The 22,651-nt window shown below is 41.0% G+C and overlaps 2 protein-coding genes across 3 annotated transcripts in view; both read right to left on the minus strand.

Moving 5' to 3' along the window:
- zfr (zinc finger RNA binding protein) overlaps positions 1-16,150 on the minus strand; it is a 43,727-nt gene extending 27,577 nt beyond the window's left edge. For both annotated transcript variants that reach the window (XR_004567350.1, XM_034199260.1), the window contains exons 1-8: positions 15,991-16,150; positions 15,726-15,807; positions 14,190-14,469; positions 7,360-7,498; positions 5,735-5,953; positions 2,006-2,283; positions 1,410-1,613; positions 30-321 (exon numbers count right to left, since the gene is read on the minus strand). Coding sequence is in view for 1 of the 2 variants with exons in the window: in XM_034199260.1 (XP_034055151.1) it covers positions 30-321; positions 1,410-1,613; positions 2,006-2,283; positions 5,735-5,953; positions 7,360-7,498; positions 14,190-14,469; positions 15,726-15,807; positions 15,991-16,027 (1,531 nt within the window). In the remaining variant the exon portion in view is untranslated. The remainder of the gene's footprint in view (positions 1-29; positions 322-1,409; positions 1,614-2,005; positions 2,284-5,734; positions 5,954-7,359; positions 7,499-14,189; positions 14,470-15,725; positions 15,808-15,990) is intronic.
- Positions 16,151-16,491: 341 nt separating this feature from the next.
- Positions 16,492-22,493, minus strand: imp4 (IMP U3 small nucleolar ribonucleoprotein 4). Its single transcript, XM_034199236.1, has 9 exons — positions 21,992-22,493; positions 20,855-20,963; positions 20,685-20,768; positions 20,473-20,582; positions 19,637-19,769; positions 18,677-18,831; positions 18,130-18,224; positions 17,399-17,472; positions 16,492-16,841 (listed from the first exon to the last, which is right to left on the minus strand). The coding sequence occupies exons 1-9, from the start codon at positions 21,992-21,994 to the stop codon at positions 16,729-16,731; spliced, it is 876 nt and encodes a 291-aa protein (XP_034055127.1). The 5' UTR covers positions 21,995-22,493; the 3' UTR covers positions 16,492-16,728.
- Positions 22,494-22,651: the final 158 nt, after the last annotated feature.

A 22,651-nucleotide genomic window follows, 5' to 3' on the forward strand; every position in this document is an offset into this window, starting at 1 on the left:
GAAAGTAGTGCTGCTTGTGAGCTACTAACCAACAAAGTTGATCTTGGGGGTGTTGACTTTCTTCCCAGCTAAGGTGGAGCTGGCAGCAGAAAGGTTGTTGGTCAAGGTGTTTTTCACCCCTCCCATCCCGCTGCTGACGGTGTTGACAGGTTTCAGGTAGGTGGGAGCGGCGGCGCACAGAGAGCTGCTGTTGCTGGAGGTGCTCAGGGTGGCTGTGTTGGTCTTACTGGGAGCAGCTGTGGTGGAGGACGATGTCTGAGTGACCATGCTGGGCTCAGTGGAGGGAATGGGCTTACCCAGTTTGGTATGAAGCTTCACCACCTGGAGAACATTGTTCAAAATAAAATTATGAATACAGATGGTAATGAGGTTTCCATTGAATTTAGTGTCAACAGAGTGGACAGATGATTCCGAACCATTTCACACAAACGTATGACTTTTTTATTTTAACGCTAACCCGTTCATTTGGTCAGACATCACCGTTTGTCACAGTTGTTGTCACGGTTTTGAAGTACAGTGTGAGAGTATTACACTCAAACAGCAGGAACTAAACCTGCTAATAAGGGGTCAGCATGGGAATAGAAATGTTTTATACTATACTTTTATACTAAAGATTTCCCTTTTTTACAAAAAATGTATATCAGTCATCCTTCTTAATTACCAACACACAGAAGCGCAACTGCAACACATATATCACATTCTTTCTAGTCTAGTTTGTACATTTCTTCTCCTCTGTATTACATGCAGTCTTCTTTCTGGTTTATCTCCTCTGTGGAATAACTCCATCTCAACAAGTCTAAAAATAAAGAGGCTAAGTAACTTAGCACCTGTCAATAGGTCTGAATGGTGGTCTGTCTGTGTGAGCACTCCTTTGTGCTCCAGTCAGTCCTCTCAGTAAACACAGAGCTAAATCCCAGATCAAATGCACGCTGAAGGCTCTTTGAGCACGTTCTCTCTCACTGAGTGTGCCGTTATGTTCAAGGTTTGTTTTTCATGTATTGTGTCTTGATATTTGTCCATGTTGATGTTACACATTTCAGACTTGATCTGACCATTCAAGTATTATCGTAAAACAACTGGAACTGTGATTAGGTCTACCACAATTCTCTTTTCAATTACAATTTACAAAAGAGATGAGGCTGCACCACAGTGTTGTCTGTTACTATTATCTAACATGGGTGTAATCCCGCCACTCGACGGATTCAGGGTACACAAATTAAGAAACCCCTGCGGCATTATCAGTTTCTCTGGTTTACTATTTATAAATATATGTTTGAGTTAAATTATTTTATTCTATAAAGTACTGACAATGTTGGACTTCAACAGACATTGGAATGGAATGGCTGCCATACATGTAGAGATTGAGATTTAAAAAACATGTGTATATTATGTCCAACAATCTTCCTTACCTTCTGGTGTTTGGCTCCACGGATATGGGCAGCGTAGGCGTCTGCGCCTGTGCAGGAAACGTCACACAGCTCACAGCGGAGCTGGTTCTGAGCGTTGCGGGCCAATAATCCTCCTCCACTACTGCTGCTGGTGCTGCTCTGGGAAACTTTCAGCGCCGCTTCCTTCTTCTTGTGCTTCTGGCCCTCAAGATGCTCCTTATACGTCTGATTTGGAGAAAGACAGAGCCATTAGTCCCACTGGTGGACAAGTACTTGCTTGGGACATTCATGTTTAATTTGAACTCTACCCAACTATTGTAAGGAAACTGAAAAGGTTAATATGTTGGCTTTTACCAAATGTGCAGCTCACACACAGTTTACTAACTGATGTGTGTTAACAGATAGTATTTCAACTTTGCTAAATGGGTCATTACAGACAGCTGATGCACGGACATATTGAATGTACACCTTTTAAAACCTAAAGGCCTTTTATATTATTACAAGTGAATCATCATGAGATGAGATCACTGGACAATCAAAACTGGATCCTAAAATATAACTAGTATTATGTGAATCCTACTTGATTTGAATGCGATATTAGCTGCTGTTGAACTCACCTGAGGGCCGGCACAGCTGATCTTACAGACATCACAGTAGTGGATCTGAGGCGGTTTGGGTGGTTGCTTGGGTCGAAGCTGCTTGCTCTGAAAGGGTGGTTTCTTGGTGAAAGTGTTCCCTTGCCATGCTGCTGTTGCTGCTACCGCTGCCACTGCCTGCTTCTGCTGCTGCTGCTGATGATGCTGCTGCTGCTGCTGCTGCTGTTGCTGCTGCTGCTGCTGGTAGTAGTTGGAGGCTGCAGAGTAAACTGCTGCCTCATAGCCTGAGTAAGATGTTCCTGGAAAAAAGATAGACCACTTAAAACCAATGTACTGCTCTGTCAACATAGGGATTTCTACATGGAAAAAATGAGTGTGATTTCATTTTCTACATTTAACATTAGCAAATTAGCATGCTAATGTTTGATCGCTACATCATTAAAACACACAATACATGCATTAAGATTTATAAACACAAGAACGTTTGTTGGCATTGTGAATCATCAGGGGATTGGAGGTGTTGTCTTCCCTACCATTGCTTCAGATTGTATAGGTTAAGATTCAGTGTTCATTGGTCATGTTTTTTCTAATAAAAAGAAACCAAATTGTACCTTCCATCTCCAAAAACAAAAACACACCCACCGATACCAGTGGCATGTACTATGAAGCCAGTTCAACAGACCCTGGATATGTTTGAGTTATCTTAACTAACCCTAACAAACGAGATCTCGCTAAGCGGTCCTACGACACTGGTTATCAACTCGGTAAATCAAGCCAGGGTTTCTCTCTCCAGCTGAGAACGCGTTCACGTGAAAGGGGCGGGGTTAGTAACATTTGACCAATCACAAACAGGGACAAGCGTACTGACAGCGCAACATCATACTTCCTGAATGAAAAGTCAACTATCATGTTAGACAAATATGAAGAAGTTAAACTTTAAACATCCATGACTTAAACACTTAATACAGGATAAAAGCCACATAGCTGCAGCTGCTGCAAGGTGAATACAGAACAGCCGATAAAAAAAGAAAAAGAAAAATGAGTGTTTGAATGCATACATTAACAGTTTTAAGATATCACTGCCCCCATCTAAGACAAGAATGGATCAGCCTACATTTGACTCAAGTGTTTCGTCAACTTCATGTGCTGCTTAAAATAAAACTTCTGCATACAGTATGGCCCGGCCAGATAGGGCTCGAGAAGCTGACACAGATAAGGAAATAGTGTTGTCACAATACCAACATTTTGGTTTCGATACCAAGTCAAGAATTGCGATTCCGATTCTTTTTCGATACTTTTCTTAAAAAAAGGGAAACGGTCTTAAATGTAATTATTGTGCTTTATTTCACACCAGAACCATAACACACACTTTTAAACAATGAGAACAATAAATAAAATAAATGACAAGAATTCGTATTAAATAAAATTAATAAATGTCTTACAGACCGGCCTCGTGGTGTCCGTAGGCTTGCCCTCACTGTCAGAGATATAGCTAAAATACTTCCAAATTTAGCTTCTGGCGTCTTTTTTGTCAACAAGCCGAGGCGCAGCACCAGTTGCACTCCCACTTGCAGCCATGCTTCTCGTTTTCTCACATGCTCTGGCAGCTAGCGCGTGCACGAGAGAGGGGAGGGACTTAGAGCGTGCTTGAGAGCGGAGGGGCTTAGAGCGTGCTTGAGAGGGAGGGACTGCAGGCAAGGCTGCAGTGCAGGGAGTGGAAGCAGAGCGCTGAACACACACGGCTCTTATTAAAACAGCGCTTTCTCACCGGAGTACTTTCCCCCGTCATTCTTAAAGTACCGATACTAATGAAACGGAGGAATCGTAACGTTTTTAACGGCAGGGTATCGCGGTACCTTTCAAGTATCGGTACACCGTGCAACACTATAAGGAAATATATTATATATTATATGATCGATGACAGTGTTGTAGTCAAGTCACCAATTCACGAGTCCAAGTCACTCTCGAGTCACCACTCTTCGAGTCCGAGTCCAAGTCCGAGTCACCAAGGGAGAGTCGTAGTCGAGTCCGAGTCCAAGTCACCCAAGGAGTGTCCGAGTCAAGTCCGAGTCATTACCTGTGTTCGAGTCCGACTCACCTAAGAAGTGTCAGAGTCGAGTCCGAGTCATCATTACCTGTGTTCGAGTCCGAGTCCAAGTCCAAGTCCGAGTCACCCAAGGAGTGTCCAAGTCGAGTCCGAGTCATCATTACCTGTGTTCGAGTCCAAGTCAAGTCCGAGTCACAAGTCTTCCTGTCATGTTATACTAATCTGTCTATTGAACTACTGTGAAGCGAGTTTGGCTACAATTCTTGTAATAGGTGCTATACACATATAAAGCTTATTACTAATATTATTATTATTATTATTATTATTATTATTATTGTAAATGACCTTTAATATGTCCAACTATATTTAAAATGAGTTACCTTTTAGAGAATTGATTATATTTGTATGCCAATATTTTCCTATGGTAAAGTTTTCGTTTTGCACTTTTATTTTGATAGTAATAAGATCGGGACTCTTATTTTGAAGGAACTTTTACTGGTTAAATCAGTTTACTAATAAAGATTAAGCCCCAGAAAGCACATGGCTACTTAGCATGCAAAATGAAGTCATTCTGCATGTTAAGTAGCCATGTGCTTTCTTTATCGGCTGAATCTTTATTTATTGATTAGATCACTTACTCTGATGATCGTGTTCAACACAGCCTATATGTCTGATCTCGATCCTTAGAGTAATGTGTTACGGAGCCTTCTCTTCAATATTGTTTCCACATAACAAGCATTTTGCGCTGCTCTTTTCCAATGTGGAAGCAGAATGTGTGAAAGCATACAGCACGATGCGGGGTGTGTCCTAGACATGTTTAGACTGGAACAGCAGGGGCCAGTACGTGAACTCGCCTCACAGGTGCACAAGCCAGGATAGAGGACATCAGACTTTTCAGAGAAAACTTGCTTGAGTCCGAGTCGGAGCGTCAATGTACAAGTCGAGTCCGAGTCATCGTGGGGGGGACAATTCACGAGTCCGAGTCCAAGTCGGAGCGTCAATGTACAAGTCGAGTCCGAGTCATTGTGGAGGGGGGGGGGGGGGGGGGGGAATTCACGAGTCCGAGTCCAAGTCATCGTCCGCGAGAATTCACGAGTCCAAGTCCGAGTTGCGTCAATCCGTGCGCGAGTCCGAGTCGAGTCACGAGTCCCGAAAATCGGCACTCGAGTCCGACTCGAATCGAATGATTCGTATGAATGATAAGTGCGACACGTCAGCGTCTTTCCTGCAACGGCAGTTTAAACTGTATTTCCTTTATCCTGTAATATGACTTGATAGCTTTCAATTCCGCACACTGAGCTCTGATTGGTCAGCAGGCGGTGCTTTCACTGAGTTGATCTCTTATCTGGAACATAACCTCCGGAGCAGGTTAGGTGTTCAGCATAAGTTACCATGGAGATCTACCCCTGTAAAAAGTGAACCAGCGTCGGAGGACCGAAAACTCAGAGTTAACCCTGAAGTTACCTCGCTAACCGCTAATCCTGCTTCGTAGTACAGATCCCATGCTGCTTGACATAATTTGTTGCAGCAATACCAAGTTAATACCATTTGTTATCAAAGTTATTTTACTACTTGAGAATTGTTAAAAATGTACCGAAATCTCTCTAAAGAAAATGTGTCTTTTAAAATAGTTATTTATTGTGTTTGTAAAGTGAATCGATTACCGATTGTGCAAAGCCTTTAGAACAACGTTGAAAGCTTACCAGAATAGGTGACAGCGTTTGTGCTGTAGGTTGGGCTCTGGGAGTAGGAAGGGACCACGGAGGCGCCACCAGCCCCAGGCTGGACAGTGGAGGTCACAGGGTAGATGGAGAAGGTGGAGGAGGCTGGATTGGGAGCCGCTGGCTTTATCACGGTCACCTGTCGAGACTGCTGGCTCTGGGTGTATGATGTAACCCCCTGGCTATATCCTACTTTGGGGGCTAGAAAAACACAAATATTATACAAAAAACTTTTCAGTTTATGTGCAGCGAAATGTTGAAAGGATACCGTGAACTTAACTTGTTACATGTACATCATCAAACATTGGGAGCAGAAACTATTAAGAACGAGATTTGCCCTTGACCAGTTTTGGCTGAATGTCGTCATCTGTTAGCTTGACCATGCTTGGTGAGCTGTATAGCTTACTGTAAGCGCAAATACCAGAACTGGGGAGGCTTTCAATGTTTCAGACAGACAAGTTATAATTCTTTAAATGTTAATTTTTTTTGTATCTACTAACAGGAATGGACATTAAAAAAAGGGCCATATGGGTATTTTCCACCCTCTTATTTTCAACACAGAACAGCAGAAGGGTAGCTCAAAAGGGATTTAAAAAAACACAATGAATGTAAGGAAATCTGATTACACGGTGAGCAGGGTTTCCGTTAGCCGGTAATTACCGGTTTTTAGCTGGTAAAATGTATTAAAAACCGGTAAATTCAAAACCTGCCGGTCAAAATGTCTGGTAATAATTAGGGATGCTCCGATAGATCGGCCGCCGGTCATTATCGGTCGATATTCACTGTTAATAGTTTGATCGGTGCTCTCTATAAAGAACGATCAGGAGAGCTGGATCTGATCGATATGGACATAAACGCGAGTGAAGTATAACCAGACACGAGAGAGAGATCAGATCAGCTGCTGAGTCAGACCGAGACAAGCAGCTCTGCATAATCACCTGAAGCCCCGCCCTCTGTTTAGCTGCTTGAGAAACTGACGGGCTGTCAGGAGAGAGAGGGAGGGAGAGGGGAAAAGAGAGGATCCGTTTCTCCCGTGTTATTATTCAAAGTTAATGTAAACTTTTGAATAATGTACTTCATCTACTACAAGTAGTTTGTTTGAATGTAATAATGATGTTGTATCATTTATTGAAAAATGAATCTGAATTGTTCGATCTGTTACGATTATAGACTGAAGCAATATAAAAATGAGCCCCGTGAACTGAGTTTTAAACATCAGCATATCTGCTCATAGTCCGGTAATGACCTGCTAACGGAAACTCTGCTACACAACTCTTATTATTATTATTGAAATATGACCGGTAAGTTTCAAATGTGTCCGGTAAAATAAATTCTGCCCGGACATTTGACCGGCGAGAAAAAATCCTAGCGGAAACCCTGACGGTGAGTTGATTATTGTCCATGCGAGAGGGGACACAAGAAGAGAGCCACCTATTCAATTTAATAAGTGGAAATCTGTGGCGAATCACTACACTAAAAAGGAACTAGGCTACAGTTGCATATTAATGGGTCCAACACAACATTTGTAAATCAGGTCAAATGAGCCAACGGTATTTGAAATGCGTAAAAGTCTAATTCAGAGTGTGTAGAGTGTGCATTAAGCAAACCTGTCTGGTAGTAGGACTCTGCCATGCTGGGTTGAGACTGTGCAGCAGCGACGGCCGCTGTAGCAGTGGCCTGCTGGTAGTACTGCTTGCTGTCATAAGTCACAGCAGGAGCTGTGGACCGGACATAGGAATAGGTGTCCTGCGAAGGAAAACGGTAAAGAAGAGTTACAGGGTTGTTGGCTCAATTTTGGGCTCTCCCTGTCCACATAGAAGACAGCAAACCTTAAATGGCCACCGATGCATTTGTGTTCACCAAACATGTTGTACCAAACTTGTATTTGTTTGCAGGGTAGTTGAATTAAAAGAGATACATTGGGAGCTTGGAAAACGGGTGCAGTCAAGCTTTTAGGTGGGGCAACAAACATTTTGCACATATGCCCAACCAGAAATGTACTCAATTTGACAAAATGCATTATTTTATTTTTGCACAGTTTAACATATGATGATTACCCAGGGCAAATCCAGTGCATTCAGAGTCACTATTGTTCCGTTTTGTTCTCATGTTGCAGTCTTCTGCTTAAACCTGTGACATGTTATATGGCATGCAATGTAACCACTCTGCAAATGCCAATAATCTTTTTCTAGTAATGCTCGATTCAGTTAGGCGTGCATCATATATTCCACAATAACTTTCAATACGATGAGAGGGAAGAATCATATATTCTCACAATGGTAGTATTTCATCCTGTTTGGCTGGACTTTATAGAAAGCTCTACATGTTTAAATAATGTTCATACCATTGAAGATTAGGGATGGGTATCGTTAAGGTTTTAACGGTACTACTACTTTTATCGATACCGCTTATCGGTCCGGTCTTTTAACGGTACTCTTATCGGTTATTTTGGAGAACAAAATAAGGTAAACCAACCAAACAAAATTGTGAACAAAACTAACTAACTGCTTCTTAAGCTCAAATCACACTCTCACAGACTTTTCCGGTGTTTCTAAAGTAGATGACAATGTATGTATGTCGATTAAGAGGAAAAGATGCCTGTTTTATTTGTTGCTATTACTGTCAGGAAATGTACATCCTAACCCTGGTCCGCCCAGTAGTAGTAGTCAGATCGCTACTCCTGCTGATTTTAAAGCTAGGTCTTGGTTGGGTTTCATCCACTTGAATGTGCGCAGTCTGTTAGGTAAACTAGATTTTGTCCGTATCTTGGCGAGCTCGACTGACGCTGACGTCATTGTTTTATCAGAAACATGGCTAAACAAATCTATTTTGGCCTCTGCCATTGCCTTAAATGGTTTTAATGTGTATCGTTCCGACCGGCCTAATAAAGGTGGTGGCGTTGCCATTTATGTTAAGAATAAGTTCAGTGTATCCACATTAGTTTCCAAATCTATCAGTAAGCAATTTTAATTTTTAGCCTTAAATATAGAAGTGGCAAAGGGTCAACAGGTCATGGTGGTGGGCTGTTACAGACCCCCCTTAGCTGTCAAGGACTCCTTGTCTTCGCTAGCAAATCTTTTATCGCAGCTAGACTACAAGGAAATAGTGCTACTTGGAGATTTTAACTGGGACTGGTTAACTGCAGTGTCAGAGGATTTTAAAAACCTTTGTATCTCCTTAAATGTTACTCAGATTGTTGACAGTCCTACTCGCCCTAACATTAAGTCCCCTAATAAATCCTCCCTAATTGATCTCATTTTAACTAATGTTCCCTATAAATACTCATCTGTGGGAGTATTTGCTAAGGTCCAAAAAGGTTAAACCTTGTATTATTATTAAGAGAGACATAAAACATTTTGCGGAAAAGGGTTTTGTTCATGATCTGTTTGGGTTTGATTGGGGAAAAATCGATCTGTGTGCTGATGTTGAGACTGCATGGTCTTATTTTTATGGAGATCATTGATAGACATGCACCACTGCGTAAATTTAGAGTAAAGGGACGAGACAATCCTTGGTTTTCTGCTGAACTGTCCAGTCTCCTTCATGAGAGAAACAAGGCCTGGGCAAAGGCTAGGAAATCAGGCTCAGAGGTAGAATGGCTACGTTTTAGGCAGCTAAGAAATAGCTTCACTTCACATATCAAAAGTGCTAAGTCGAAGTACTATTTGTCAGTAACCACAGAAAACCCAAATAATCCTAGGAAATTTTGGAAAGCCATAAAATCGATATCCACCGGTGAGATCCGTAATGAGCTACCTCCATGCCTTACCACAGCATCTGGCTCTATATCGGACAGGGCCACTATGTTAAATTGCTTTAATAAGCATTTTGTGTCCTGTGGTTCTCTATTTGATTCTGTTTCTAACTCTGCTTCTGTGAACACCCCAATCCGTGACTCTGAACAATGTGGTCTGGAAAACCCTTTCAGTTTTACTCCTTTTACTGTTGATGTTGTTCATGAAGCTTTAACCAAGTTAGATCCTAAGAAACCGGCTGGCCCGGACAACGTAGAACCTTTCTTTTTAAAGATAGCTGCTGATTTTATTGCTCTTCCTCTCACTACTCTTTTTAACCTCTCCCTCAACACAAATGCAATTCCAAAAGTATGGAAGTCAACTTATGTCTTGCCTTTACTAAAAAGGAGGGGAGGCCACTATTTTAAATAACTATAGGCCAATCTCTAAATTGTCAGTTCTGGCGAAGGTGCTCGAACGCCTAGTGAGTGAGCAGGTAAAGGAGTTTTTATGTACAAATGATATCCTGTCTAAACATCAGTCAGGCTTCAGAAAGCAACACAGCACCATCACTGCCACAATGAAAGTGGTGAATGATGTGGCGAGTATTTTAGATAATAAGCAGAGTTGTGCAGCTCTATTTATTGACCTGTCCAAAGCGTTTGATACCGTCGATCATCGCATCTTAAAGCAGAGGCTGGTCAGTATAGGCATATCCAGCCATGCAGTGGGGTGGTTTGTGAACTACCTCTCTGAAAGGTCCCAATGTGTTCACTTTGATGGGCTGTCTTCTGAGTGGTTAAACATTGCTAATGGTGTTCCTCAAGGTTATGTTTTAGGTCCACTTTTATTCTCCATATACATCAATAGTTTAGGTGAAAATGTGAATGAAGCTACTTTACATTTGTATGCGGACGATACCGTGATGTACTGTGCAGGTCCCTCCATTAAGGAGGCTGGTGTTAAATTACAGGCTGTTTTTAACATTATTCAGACTCAGCTCTCTGAACTAAAGCTTCTTTAAAATGTTGAGAAAACCAAGGTAATGCTCTTTTCTAAAGCTAAAAATACACCAGAGCCTGTTTTAGATATTGTTACTATGCAAGGACAAGTACTTGAAGTGGTTACCAGTTATAAATACCTTGGTATCTGGCTTGATGATTGTCTTACTTTTAAACTTCATGTCAATAACCTGCTTAAAAAGCTGAGAGTTAGGCTAGGTTTCTTTTTCAGAAACAAGTCCTGTTTCTCGCTTGAGGCCAGGAACAGGCTCTGTGACCTTTTTACCTGTGCTGGACTATGGTGATTTGATCTATATGAATGCACCTGCCTATTGCCTGAACAAGTTAGATGCTGTGTATCACAGTGCACTGAGATTTGTCACAAATTCTAAAGCACTTACACATCACTGTACCCTGTATGCAAAGGCAGGTCTGCCATCACTTACTGTAAAGAGGCTCAGTCATTGGTACACGTTTATTTTACGGCTGTCAAACGATTAACATTTTTAATCAGATTAATCACAGCTTAAAAATTTATTAATCATGATTAATCACCATTCTAACTATGTCCAAAATATGCCATTTCTTTATGTATATTGTTGTGGGAATGGAAAGATAAATGAAAGAAGGCAGATATATCCATTTAACATACAGTATCTATGTTTATTATAACATTTTTCTGTGTGTCAAAATGAAAGACAGCCAACACACCTATCAATCATCAAACCGTGGGGTCTTAATTCATTACGTGTTGATTTCTATCAACAGGGGAGTACTTCAGGAAAGTCGACGGGGACGGGGGGGGGCTAGTGGAGTACTTCGTGACCACAGAGCGTGAACGTTGTGATCAGCTGTTTTAGCGCAGTTCTCCAGTGAAGGGGGGGGAGTCTCCCTCCGCAGCCGGTTGGCGTAGTTTTGGCACAATTCCGTTGTACAGACCGACGTTAACAGCAGCCCTGTCTGTGCACACGGAGACCGACTCTGTCGTCCGGTGATCTAACCGCCTTCTGGAAAAGCTTCACAAGTACGTCGGTACGCAAATGCGCTTTGTGACACAAGTGACGGTACGCATTTCAGATTACGCACATAACCTGCGTACCAGTTATGTGCACCCCTGTACTACAGCAAAAGTATTCTCCGTCGGGACTTCCTGCAACAACACCACGCCGTTATCTTTATTGGCCAGAAGACATTATCAAAGAAACAGAACTGTATATATATATTTCAATACTCCAAAAACCATTAGAATATGCTCACAACCAATAACACATTTTTTATATACTCCTCTCTCCTATCTTTATCTTACCTAGTCTGCATTCTTTTTATTTATGCATATTTTACTAATGACTCCCCTTTCAAACTGTGTGTTACATTTTTTACTGGACATTGGAATGATTTAACTTATTTTGAACAACTATATTAAATAGAAGGAAATATTTGTTTACATAGAGCAGTGGTTCCCAAACGGTGTGCCGCGGCACACTGGTGTGCCTTGAGATTTTTACTTGTCCTTTGGTGTGCCTTGGGCACAAAAAGTTTGGGAACCACTGACATAGATGACCAAACCGTTTGAGACCCACTGAGATAACTTGGACTAAAGTTCACAATCTAATCGCTCAGCGAGTCCTTTACCTCAGCTGACATTATCTCAGCCTCTCAGTCCCACAGGAGAGGACTCTCCCTCTCCTTATTGTTGAAACAGCTACTAATCTCCGTTAGCTCCGAGCTAGCACCAGATGCTAACAACAACCCCTGTAACTCTCTGTGTCTCTCTCACATACAAAATGCGCTCGTGCCACACACACACACAGACGCTCCGTGACGATGAGCGCTTGAGTAAAAAAATAACAATAAACACATTTGAAAAGTGGGGGGGGACACAAACGGGATTTAGAAAAATGGGGGGGGGACATGTCCCAGTGGAAATTACGCCGATGCATGCAACACACGGCAGGGATGGCGGAGAGAACGCGCTCCGAGGTGTGGTTAAACTTTACCCGTCTCGATGTGGAGAATACTTGTTACCATAAGTGCAATAAGAGTTTAGCATGTAAGCACGAGCAATTTGTCTAAACATTTAGCAAAAGTGCACCGCATGCAGACGGAGGAATGTACCGGGTTCGACTGTCTTTCTAGCAGCTCTGTAGCCCCATCCACGAGTAACTTTTCCACGTCAGGTGTTATGTATGCTAGCAGCACACGGAGTTAACTCAGTTATACAAACATGGGTTAATGATTAGAGGTAACTGAGTTATTTATTTAGTTAAAGTTTCAGCTATTCTGTTCACAGTTCTGTCATCACATTATTTAATACGATTTGTTAAAACATTGTTGTTTCTTTTGATGTGAAATATTATTTATTTAATTTAAATAAAAAGCAATGTTAATTTTGTTCACAATTTGTTTAGTTAATTTAATAATACATGTATTTTTGAATCAAGTATTCATCTGTATTGTCTTCATTGTTAGTTTCCACATGCCTAAAACAACCTCAAGCTACATCTAAAAGTTGATGGCTAAATAAGAGCGTTTGAGAAATTGTGCAAGGCATACATTAATAGTCCAAATAGTCGATTATCAAATTATTCGTTTGTTGCAGCCCTACATAACACCTGACGTGGAAACGTTACTCGTGGACGGGGCTACAGAGCTACTAGAAAGACGGTCGAACCCGGTGCATTCCTCCGTCTGAATGTGGAGCACTTTTGCTAAATGTTTAGACAAATTGCTCGTGTTACCGCCCTTACATGCTAAACTCTTATTGCACTTTAGGCAACGAGCATCGAGACGGGTAAAGTTTAACCACACCTCGGAGCGCGTTCTCTCCTCCGTGTGTGTGTGTGTGTGTGTTGCTGCATGTAGCAGCCGCGTGTGTGTAACTGCTCCGCCCCCTCGCAAGCAGGCGGGGGCGAGAGATCTCTCGTCTGGATTGGAAAGATCGAAAATACAACAAATAATCATAGACGCATTTTGCAGTCTTTTTGCATGTTAGAAACGGAGTTGGCGACACTAAAACTGTAATATAATGTTTGTGTAGCAATAATACATATGACATATTTTTTACATGTCTCCAGTACCGATAAAAAGACCGATAACGTCGGAGCTTAACGGTACCACGGTCTTTAATAATTCAGCCCCGGGGCTCAGTACCCATCCCTATTGAAGATTCCATTTGAAGGGCACAACAGAACTTCTCTGTGAACCACAAACAGCGCGTGGGGGCATTGTTTCAACAGTCAAAGACCCAAAGTGTCACGTTACAGAAATGTGAAAGCAAAAGGAAAAACAGCCAAAAAACTACATTCAAATGGCAAAGATAGTCAGGGGTACATGGGTCAGTTTACACAATGATAACAACTATTTGTGATTTAAGGAAAAGCATTGTATTTTTTAAATTGCCTTGGAAATATTTTTTTGTATTTGAGTTGATCATAGACTGCATGTATAAATGTATCTATTTTAAATGAGGTGATAAATTAATTAATTAATTGATCAATAGACAAATGTATTTTTTATTATTTGAATATCAATTAATTAATTGTTATTGAATGCTGTATAAATATATATATATATATATATATATATATATATATACACAATGAGATGAAGACATACTTTGTTAACTTAATTTTACACTGGTGTTTTTTACATCTGGTCTGGCCCGTGTAGATGCCTTGAAATAAAAAAGAACTTGTGACGTACCTGGTAGTTTTGTGAGGTGACGGGCGGAGGTGGTGGCGGGACATCCTGCTGGCGCTGAGGGTAGCCGTAGTCTGCGGCAGTATGGGCTGGCTGGTATCCTCCATAAGCTGCAGCAGTAGCCGCTGCCACGGAGACCGGCGCTGGCCTAGCTACAGCCACTGTGGCTGCAGAGGGAGCATAGGCCGCCGCCACGGTGTGGGCCGCCACCGGAGCCTGATGAACGGTGTAACTGGCCACTGTGGTGGGGTGTGTGTAGGCTACCCCGGCAGTTGGCTGCTGACTGGCAGGGCAACACGGGAGAGAAATGTAAAAGGTTAGCTGGCAGTTCACTCCTATTGTGGTAGTGGTTTTAAAATTAACGTTACACAATTGACTGTCCTGGTCCTTAATAGTGATTGGCTGAGCTGCATTAGAACCCGTTTTAAAATAATCTGTAAACACACAGCCTTGACAAAATTACACGTATTGCGGCGCCATTTAATCACGTATTGTCAAAAGTGGTTGAAAGAGACAGAGGAAAGAAAAGGAAGATGTTGTGTTTACCGGATCATATAAAATAACCCAGGTACAACATCAGTAAAGTAGGTAGCTGTTATCACCTTATAAAGTAACGGTTGTATCCAGCCATTAAGCCAAAAGAAGAGGAGGAGGAGGAATTTCAAAAAGCTTTAAACCTGTTTTCCTTCACACATGGTTGGTTGTTTTGTTTTCTAGCATAACCTCACGCTTCAGAGCAGAATCGGAGTTTGGTTTATTGTCGGTTTTTAATAATTCAAGGCATTTTTGTTGCCGTTTTGGGGCAGAACTTAAAAATAGTAATACAAAAAACAACTAAATACAAGTATTCAAAAACAAATAAAATATGCATTTAAAATTGGGGGAGCGGTTTAATTTTAGAAGGGTGCAAAGATTTACAGTTTACATTAAGAGAATATATGGTGTACACACAGTGATGTAGTCCCAGGTGCCTGTATGCCTTTTCATAACTGTTGGCTTGATCATGAAAGGATCAATATACTGTGGGCAGAACACACGTCCCGTAAACCTCTTTTTTAGCCAGTGTTAAGACCATAGACACAAGGGTTGGCCCTGCAATAACACTGGCGCAACAGACACACCCTCCTTGTTCATTTCAACTAGAATGGTTCTAGTCAAATGAGTTCAGTCTGCTCACCTTTTGCCGCAACGGAGGGTTATCGAGCAAAATACATGTCAGTGCGTACATTCAAGGTGGGGGATTATAAATGACTTTAGTACTTTATTCCTAATAACACTATAGACGTATTTTTTGTAGTTTTGCGTCTGATAAACAAATTGATGTATTGACAGTGGGCTTATTCAATCATATGTATCTTCTCCATCACCGCAGTCAAGCCCCGTCTGATGCGGCTGCAGCAGAGATAACCGCCCCCTCCCCCAGCCTGAACAATGGTGGTAGTAGGGACCATACCGCCGCACAACACACTAACGCAGCTCACCTTTGAGCAAAAAAGCATGTGGTTACGGTAAAGAGGGCAATGACTCATGTTCCCTTACCTGTACTGGGCGGCAGCGCCATGGGTAAATCCAAAGTAATTGCCGGTAGCCATTTTGGCATCTTCACCTAGCCGGCCCGGCACTGCGGAGAACAGACATACAGTATTATGCTAAGCTAACAGTTAGCAGCGGGCTCGACCGAGCGGCCCAAGGACTGTCCATTAACGTCATTAAAACTCATACACATGCTTATTTGTTTATTAAGATACTTGACACTACACCTCTCTAGCTTGCAAACAAAACCACCAGCTTAAACAATACTCACCATAGGTGAAGGACACTACTGGACATATAGGAATCATTGGTTTTGATTATTGTACCGACGAACGTGCAGGACACACCAGCGTATTTATATGACATGCAGTACCCGGAAATGTCCTATTTGCGCCTGCGCAGACGAAAGGAGCTGTTGTGCAAAGATCTGCGTGCCCGCTGAGAACTGCATACACTCACGGGAGCGCGCAAAGCTGCAGCAGGCTCTTCTTATCATAACATCTGTCATGTGCCTCAATCGCACAGATGTTTGTTCTTGATCACTAACTTCATTTTAAAAGAATGTCCGGCAGCAGCTGTATTTTCCCTTTGGAGATCAATAATGGCAGTATTGACTTTCAGTGATTTATGTAAATGAACTACATTTATATTTATATTTCAGTGAAAAGCTATATAAAAGTAGACTTGCAAAGTTATCCATACAAATATGGATAGGTAAGAACATTTTATTTTCCCCACTTTGGACAAAACAACTCACACCACTGAGCCAGCATAAATGTAAAGATACACATTTTATTTTTAAAATAGTACAACAGTTATAATAACATTTTGAATTTGGTTTTGAAAATGACTTAGTCTTGATGAATACGATGCAGTTTGACTGTGTGAAACTCTCTATATTTGGTCAAATAAACTCACTTGTCATTTAAAAAACACCATATTTTAAGAATGGTATAAAACATAGTCCAGAAAGCACAGTTTTGTACAACAGTTTGCTTTATTACTATTTTTATTGCACACTGAGGAACCTCCTCTTCTTGGATGTGTGTGTGTATGCATGGTGACGCCATTCCACATCCGCCGTACTCTCGTTCTCCAGGGTGCCCAGTTTGATCATATACACTGCAAAAAGAACAGGTGTTAAAGGTGTCATGGCCATTTCTACTGATCATAATTCCATTGTTGAGGTCTACTAGAATAGATTTACATTGTTCAATGTTCCAAAATCACATTGTTCTCATGCAGCATCTCTGTATAGTATGTGAATGAAGTTATATTTTTCACTGTTGACCAAGTTTAAATCAAAAGGCCCCCATGAACACACAATATCTAGATTTAAGTATACAGATGCGCTCTTTGTAGTTTTTCTATGGATATTGTAGTTTCACCACAGCAGATGCACATCAATAACCTTCGCTGGTGGATCATAAATACGTTGCTCAGTGCAAAGTCTACTCCTAATTCCTGATGTATTCTCCTCATCCTTTTTCCTTAACCACATTTGATTTCTCATCGAGGTCAAGGAGAAGTGGCTAGGAAAATATATAGGACCTGATTTCTTTGACTATTGGACTGCACGTGTGCTCCTGCTCCCAGTCTGGGCTCAGCTAGGCTAAAAGCTCCTAAATCAATGCGTGGACTGGATGACAAGTCTCTTTTATCCATCTACACATACTTACATTTCATTTCAAACCTGGGTCCGACTTCAGTCAGCACCACGTTCTTGTGGTCTGTTTTCTTGTAGGTGTGATGTCTATAATACAAAAAATAGAAAAAGGTAGAACTCTTAGCACTGTTTACCTTGATTAAGGCTAACTTTTGTATTATTATTGGTCTTATATATGTAACAAGGACCATGCATAACAATACATACATCTGGAACAAATGGAAGAGATCTAATATATACCAGATTAAAGCTAAAAGCTCATTTCCCTCTGCAGTCCCTGGGCAGGTACACACATACAAACATTTCATAATGCCTATCACAATTACACATAAAACAGATCAAATACAGATGTATACAATAAAAGATACTCGTACATGTCAACATAACTCTAACTTTACAATTCATTCAAACTTACATCTCAAATGACAGTAACATTTAAGTTGATTCTACTGTACAGTATTTCATTTGACATTCTGTTTTTATCTTATCTTGCAGGAGGAGGTTTGTACTGAAAATGTTCATTGCCCAAACTTCTCTTGCTTCTATTGTGCATTTGATAATAAAGCCCTCGAAATTTGAATCATAGAGTTAGCTGTGCTGTCTCAGCGTTTTGGCTCCTCATGTTATCATTCTGGAGTAGCGATAGAAACACTGGCTATTTTAAAACCAGCTTCTCTAAACCAATCAGAATGGTCTTGGGCGGCTCTAAGGCCGGGATGCAAGGACTATTTCACACTGACTGACCTGAAAGAGATGAAGTCCTCTTGGTTGGAGAACGTGATGACCCGCCTACTGTCCTCCTTTGGCACCGGGAAGAGATACTTGAGGATATTTGATACCTGCGTGAACACACATACTTAGTGACAAGTGGGGAAGGTCAGGATGGGGAGCAACAGATTACATGTTACGTGATTACGTAATCAGAATACAAAAAAGGTAACTGTATTCCCTCACAGTAAATCGGCCCTCGATTCCAAGTCTGTCTTGCACTATTTCTATTTTTAAATGTGGTTTATTGTTTTATGTCTTATTTATAATCATGTTGCATTGTTGGAGGAGCTCGGGACTTTCATTGCCATGTCTAAGCTGTAGCTACTGTACAATAAAGCCTTTGCATTTGAATCTATTGAAGTCATCTGAAAATAACGGGAAGTAATCAGGTAATCTTTTGTTGTGAAATTCAGATTAGTTTACTGATCATTAATTCTCTTTTACATGTTACTAGTATTTGTAACGGAATACATTTTGAAGGAGAATATCTCTGGCATGTGTACGATGGTCCATCTCTCACCCTGGTGCCGAGGCGGGAGGAGAAGTTGTTGAAGATGAGGTGGGGGTAGGCCTCAGACATGGTGCCGATGTCGGGAACATCGTGCCTCATGACCACGTTGTACAGGGTGAAGTATGCCGTGGGTCCAAAAGGCAAGTGGCACACCACCAGGGCGTCTGGAAGTAAGTCACAACATAATAGAAACCTGTTTTACCTGGATTTTTTAAGATATCAACTTTATTTATCCCAAGTTGGGAAAATATTTTGTCACAGCAGCACTTTGACAGAAATTGTGTAGAGAAGCTCAATAGTCTATTACAGAGTCTAAAAATACAGTTACAGCCTACAATGAACACAGGGTCATGTGATCTGAGGCACAGGTCATAGACAACTGTGACGGTGAGAGACCACGTTAGTAAAAGTTCTCCATAGGAAAGCAAAATGTTGTTCCTAAGATTTAATACTTACTTTCTTTCCATATATGGAGCTGTTTCATTATAATTCAGTTAGTTGAAAGGATTGGCAGCTGGTCCTTTGTCTTGCTCGTACTGACTTTTTCAGCGAGTTATTTTCATTTTCCAATTTAAAAACACACTTCATATCCAAAACCTGCTTAGAGTTAGTGTGTAATATAAAATAAAGTCATGAGGCTAAAACCCAGGAACAAGTTAGCATTTTAACACTTCTGGTTTCAAAATTAACGTTTTTTCGAACAAGTTTTTAATCAGATGCCTCTTGATTAAAAATAAGGTATTTGGTTAACGCTGGCTTAAGAGATGTTCACCTTTTGTTCTACGAAATATGTCAGTAAATAATTCACTGATAAATGTTTGAAGCTTCTATGTGTCATAATACCGGTGGTTGCCAACAAGTGGCTAATTGTGGCTTTATTTGGGCTGCTTCCTGTAGGAGGAGACTCCTGTTCAAAGCCAGAGGGACCAATCACATGTCCCCAACATGAGACCGAGGTAACGTGCGTACCTGGGTTTCCTCTGGTTTCGTGTATGATGACGAGGTCAGTGACGTTGTTGGCTTTGCAGGCGCCGACCAGTGCGTTCATCTCGTGGTTTCCTCTGTTCATGCGCTGGGCTCCAGGAAACATCAGCTTTATCTCCTGGAACAATTGACGTTAAGCACAAATTGATCTCTGCTCTTTTCTTACTCCGCTCTAGGGAAGAGCTCATAAACATCAGAGGAACCACTACAGCGGATTAGATTCCCAATGTTCTCTGATCATCAGTGGAATTATTGGACATTTGTATCAAGGTGCACACTCAAAAATATCTTGTTCTTTTTAATATTGTAAATCCTGCACAACATGTTATCTATTTTTGAATCTGCACAGCTCTCCACTTTGAATACAGTATTTGTCATATTTTACTGTACTCAGTTTCTCAAGTAATTATATTTGTGTAAATATTGTCTTTATTATAATGTTTAAGAATAATCTTAAAATAGTTTTTTTAAATAGCTTTTATAATAGTATTATGTTTTGCTACGTATTCTTCTTTCTGTGTCTTTGAATGCACCATTAACACCAAAGCAAATTCCTCGTATGTGTAAATCTACTCTTCTGATACCTTTAGAGTACTTGAGTTAATACATGTTTTGAGCTGCTGTATTCAGTACCCCTCATGTGAATGACAGCATGTAGTACTTCACCACCACAGGCTGTATGTATGTTTGTACATATACTAATGGGGTGGAATGGTAATGTTTGATGAGACCCATCAAATAAAGGCTGACAATCACAATCTCCAAGCCCATCCGCGTTCTAACGATCTCAGAGCAATTCATCCCAGAGAGAGTGGCCTTACCTTGGAGAACATTTTGAGTCTGGAGCTGGGGTCTCTGGAGGTGGTCACCAGGATTTTAGGATCTTCCACTCCGGCCCATTTATACTCATCATCCATGTGTGAGCTGACACCTGCACAGACAAGAGCCAATCAAAAGCAATGAATACACTGAAGGCTACACTGATCCATGAAATAGGACGCTGCTCATAAGAAGAGGGAATAATAACACAAACCTTCTGCTCCTTCATCGTCGTACTCCAGTAGTTTCTGCAGCTCCAGGGCATCTTTGCGTACTTCAGTTGGGAGGAGACGATTTTCTGCAAAGGACAAGGACAGCTCGTGTTAAACCAGGATGGGTGCTTGGTCGGGGACGATGGAACCGATGCTCCTGCCCGATTCCCACCTTCAAGTGCTCCCTTGAGCTTCTGCTTCTTCTCCTCGATGGTTCGGAGCCGGTCCTCCTGGGCCTTCCTGTACAGGTACTCTCGACGCTGTCTCACTTCTCGGCGAAGCTGGAACAATATGACACCAAATACTCAAATACACAAATGTAATTTTGACTATATAATTAGAATCCCTTTATTTAATATAGAGGGAAAAAAAGAACACATTAGTTATAATAGGAGAAAAATGAAGGCAAATAAGTACACGTCCATGGCTAAAAATGAGTGATAACGTGTCATTTGACATTTTCAGTATACGTTGAATTGTCAGAAATAGGGCTGCACATTAGATACAACATTGGTATTCAAATCACAGAAGGTGCATTATTTGTTAAACGGAATTAAAAATGAAAAACAATCATATTCTCATCTAGAGACTTAACTAAATATATGTGTGTGTTGAAGATCCTAAAAACACACGATGATGATTGATTTTAAATACATTTCAAAGATATTAAAAACGATGCAAAAATGATCAATCGCTCAATTATCGTGAATCATATTGCGATTAGAATATCATTCCAAAATAATCTCAATGATGTATTGAATCCAAATTGTGCAGTCCTAGTCAGAAATCAATATATAATGATGTGTATCATGACACCATGACTACATGTTGAAACTCACAATGAAATAAGGTCAACCATGTCCTTAATGATAAGTCACCCATTTCAATGTTAACAAAGTGCTGCCTGGTGAAGCGGAGTAGTGTTAATGCCGAACACAAGAATAGAGTCGGATTATTCATGTTTCAGAAGATATTTGGGTTTAAAATAAAGGTTATTGTAATTATTAGGATTTCTAAATGCAGTGTCAGTCCCAAAAAGAGCAATTTCCATACAGAAAGAAAAACATAGTTTATTAAGTTAGCTAAGGAAGCTATGCAACTATAAAATAACTAAATATCGTCATAAACATAAAAGGATATAAACTGTGGAACAGACTGTGATGTTTACATTGAATAAAGATACTGTATCACGCGCAAATGTATTATAAACTACGTTACAGCTATCGTTAGCTCGAATGCTAATGCGAGTTTCCAAACAAAGATAATAAAATACGTGATAAGATGTTAGAGTTAGGCTTTTTAAACTTACCATGATGATTCTTTAGCATGTAGCACTTCTCACATGGAGAAAGCAGGGCATGCGTACAAGGGCTTTCTTCATTGGCTGACAGAGGAGCCAATGAGAGCGCTCGATACTGATTTCAAAGCTTTTCAAAATAAAAGCCCGAGTTTCAAGCAAACCCCAAACCCCGTCTGTTGAGGACGGATTTTAAAGGTCATGCTTTTCCGGTTAGTACCCGTCCCCTTGTGTGTTATGAAGCTTTTCCTGCATGTAAACGGTCTGCAGAGTCACAAACCGCCCCGGAACGCCTCGTCGGAGATTTGTCTTTTTCTTCCTGGGTACAGTGACGTGCCCGTACCCAGGTCCAAATGGAGCAATCCGTGGAGCTCCTCACACACACGTCCAGTTTTTGGCATAGACGACAGACGGTCTGCACTACAGGGGTTCCCAAACTTTTCAGCCCACGACCCCCAAAATAACTGTGCCAGAGACTAGCAGTCTACTGAAGCCAGTCCCCAACTCCAGGGACTTCGGGTGGCAGCCGTGAAGTTGTTTGCGGCCTGAAGAAGAAGAAGAAGAAGAAGAAGAAGAAGAAGAAGAAGAAGAAGAAGAAGAAGAAGAAGAAGAAGAAGAAGAAGAAGAAGAAGAAAAAGAAAAGAAAAGAAAAGAAGAAGAAGAAGAAGAAGA

Source organism: Gymnodraco acuticeps, unplaced genomic scaffold (assembly GCF_902827175.1).
Source record: "Gymnodraco acuticeps unplaced genomic scaffold, fGymAcu1.1, whole genome shotgun sequence".
Classification (NCBI taxonomy): domain Eukaryota; kingdom Metazoa; phylum Chordata; class Actinopteri; order Perciformes; family Bathydraconidae; genus Gymnodraco; species Gymnodraco acuticeps.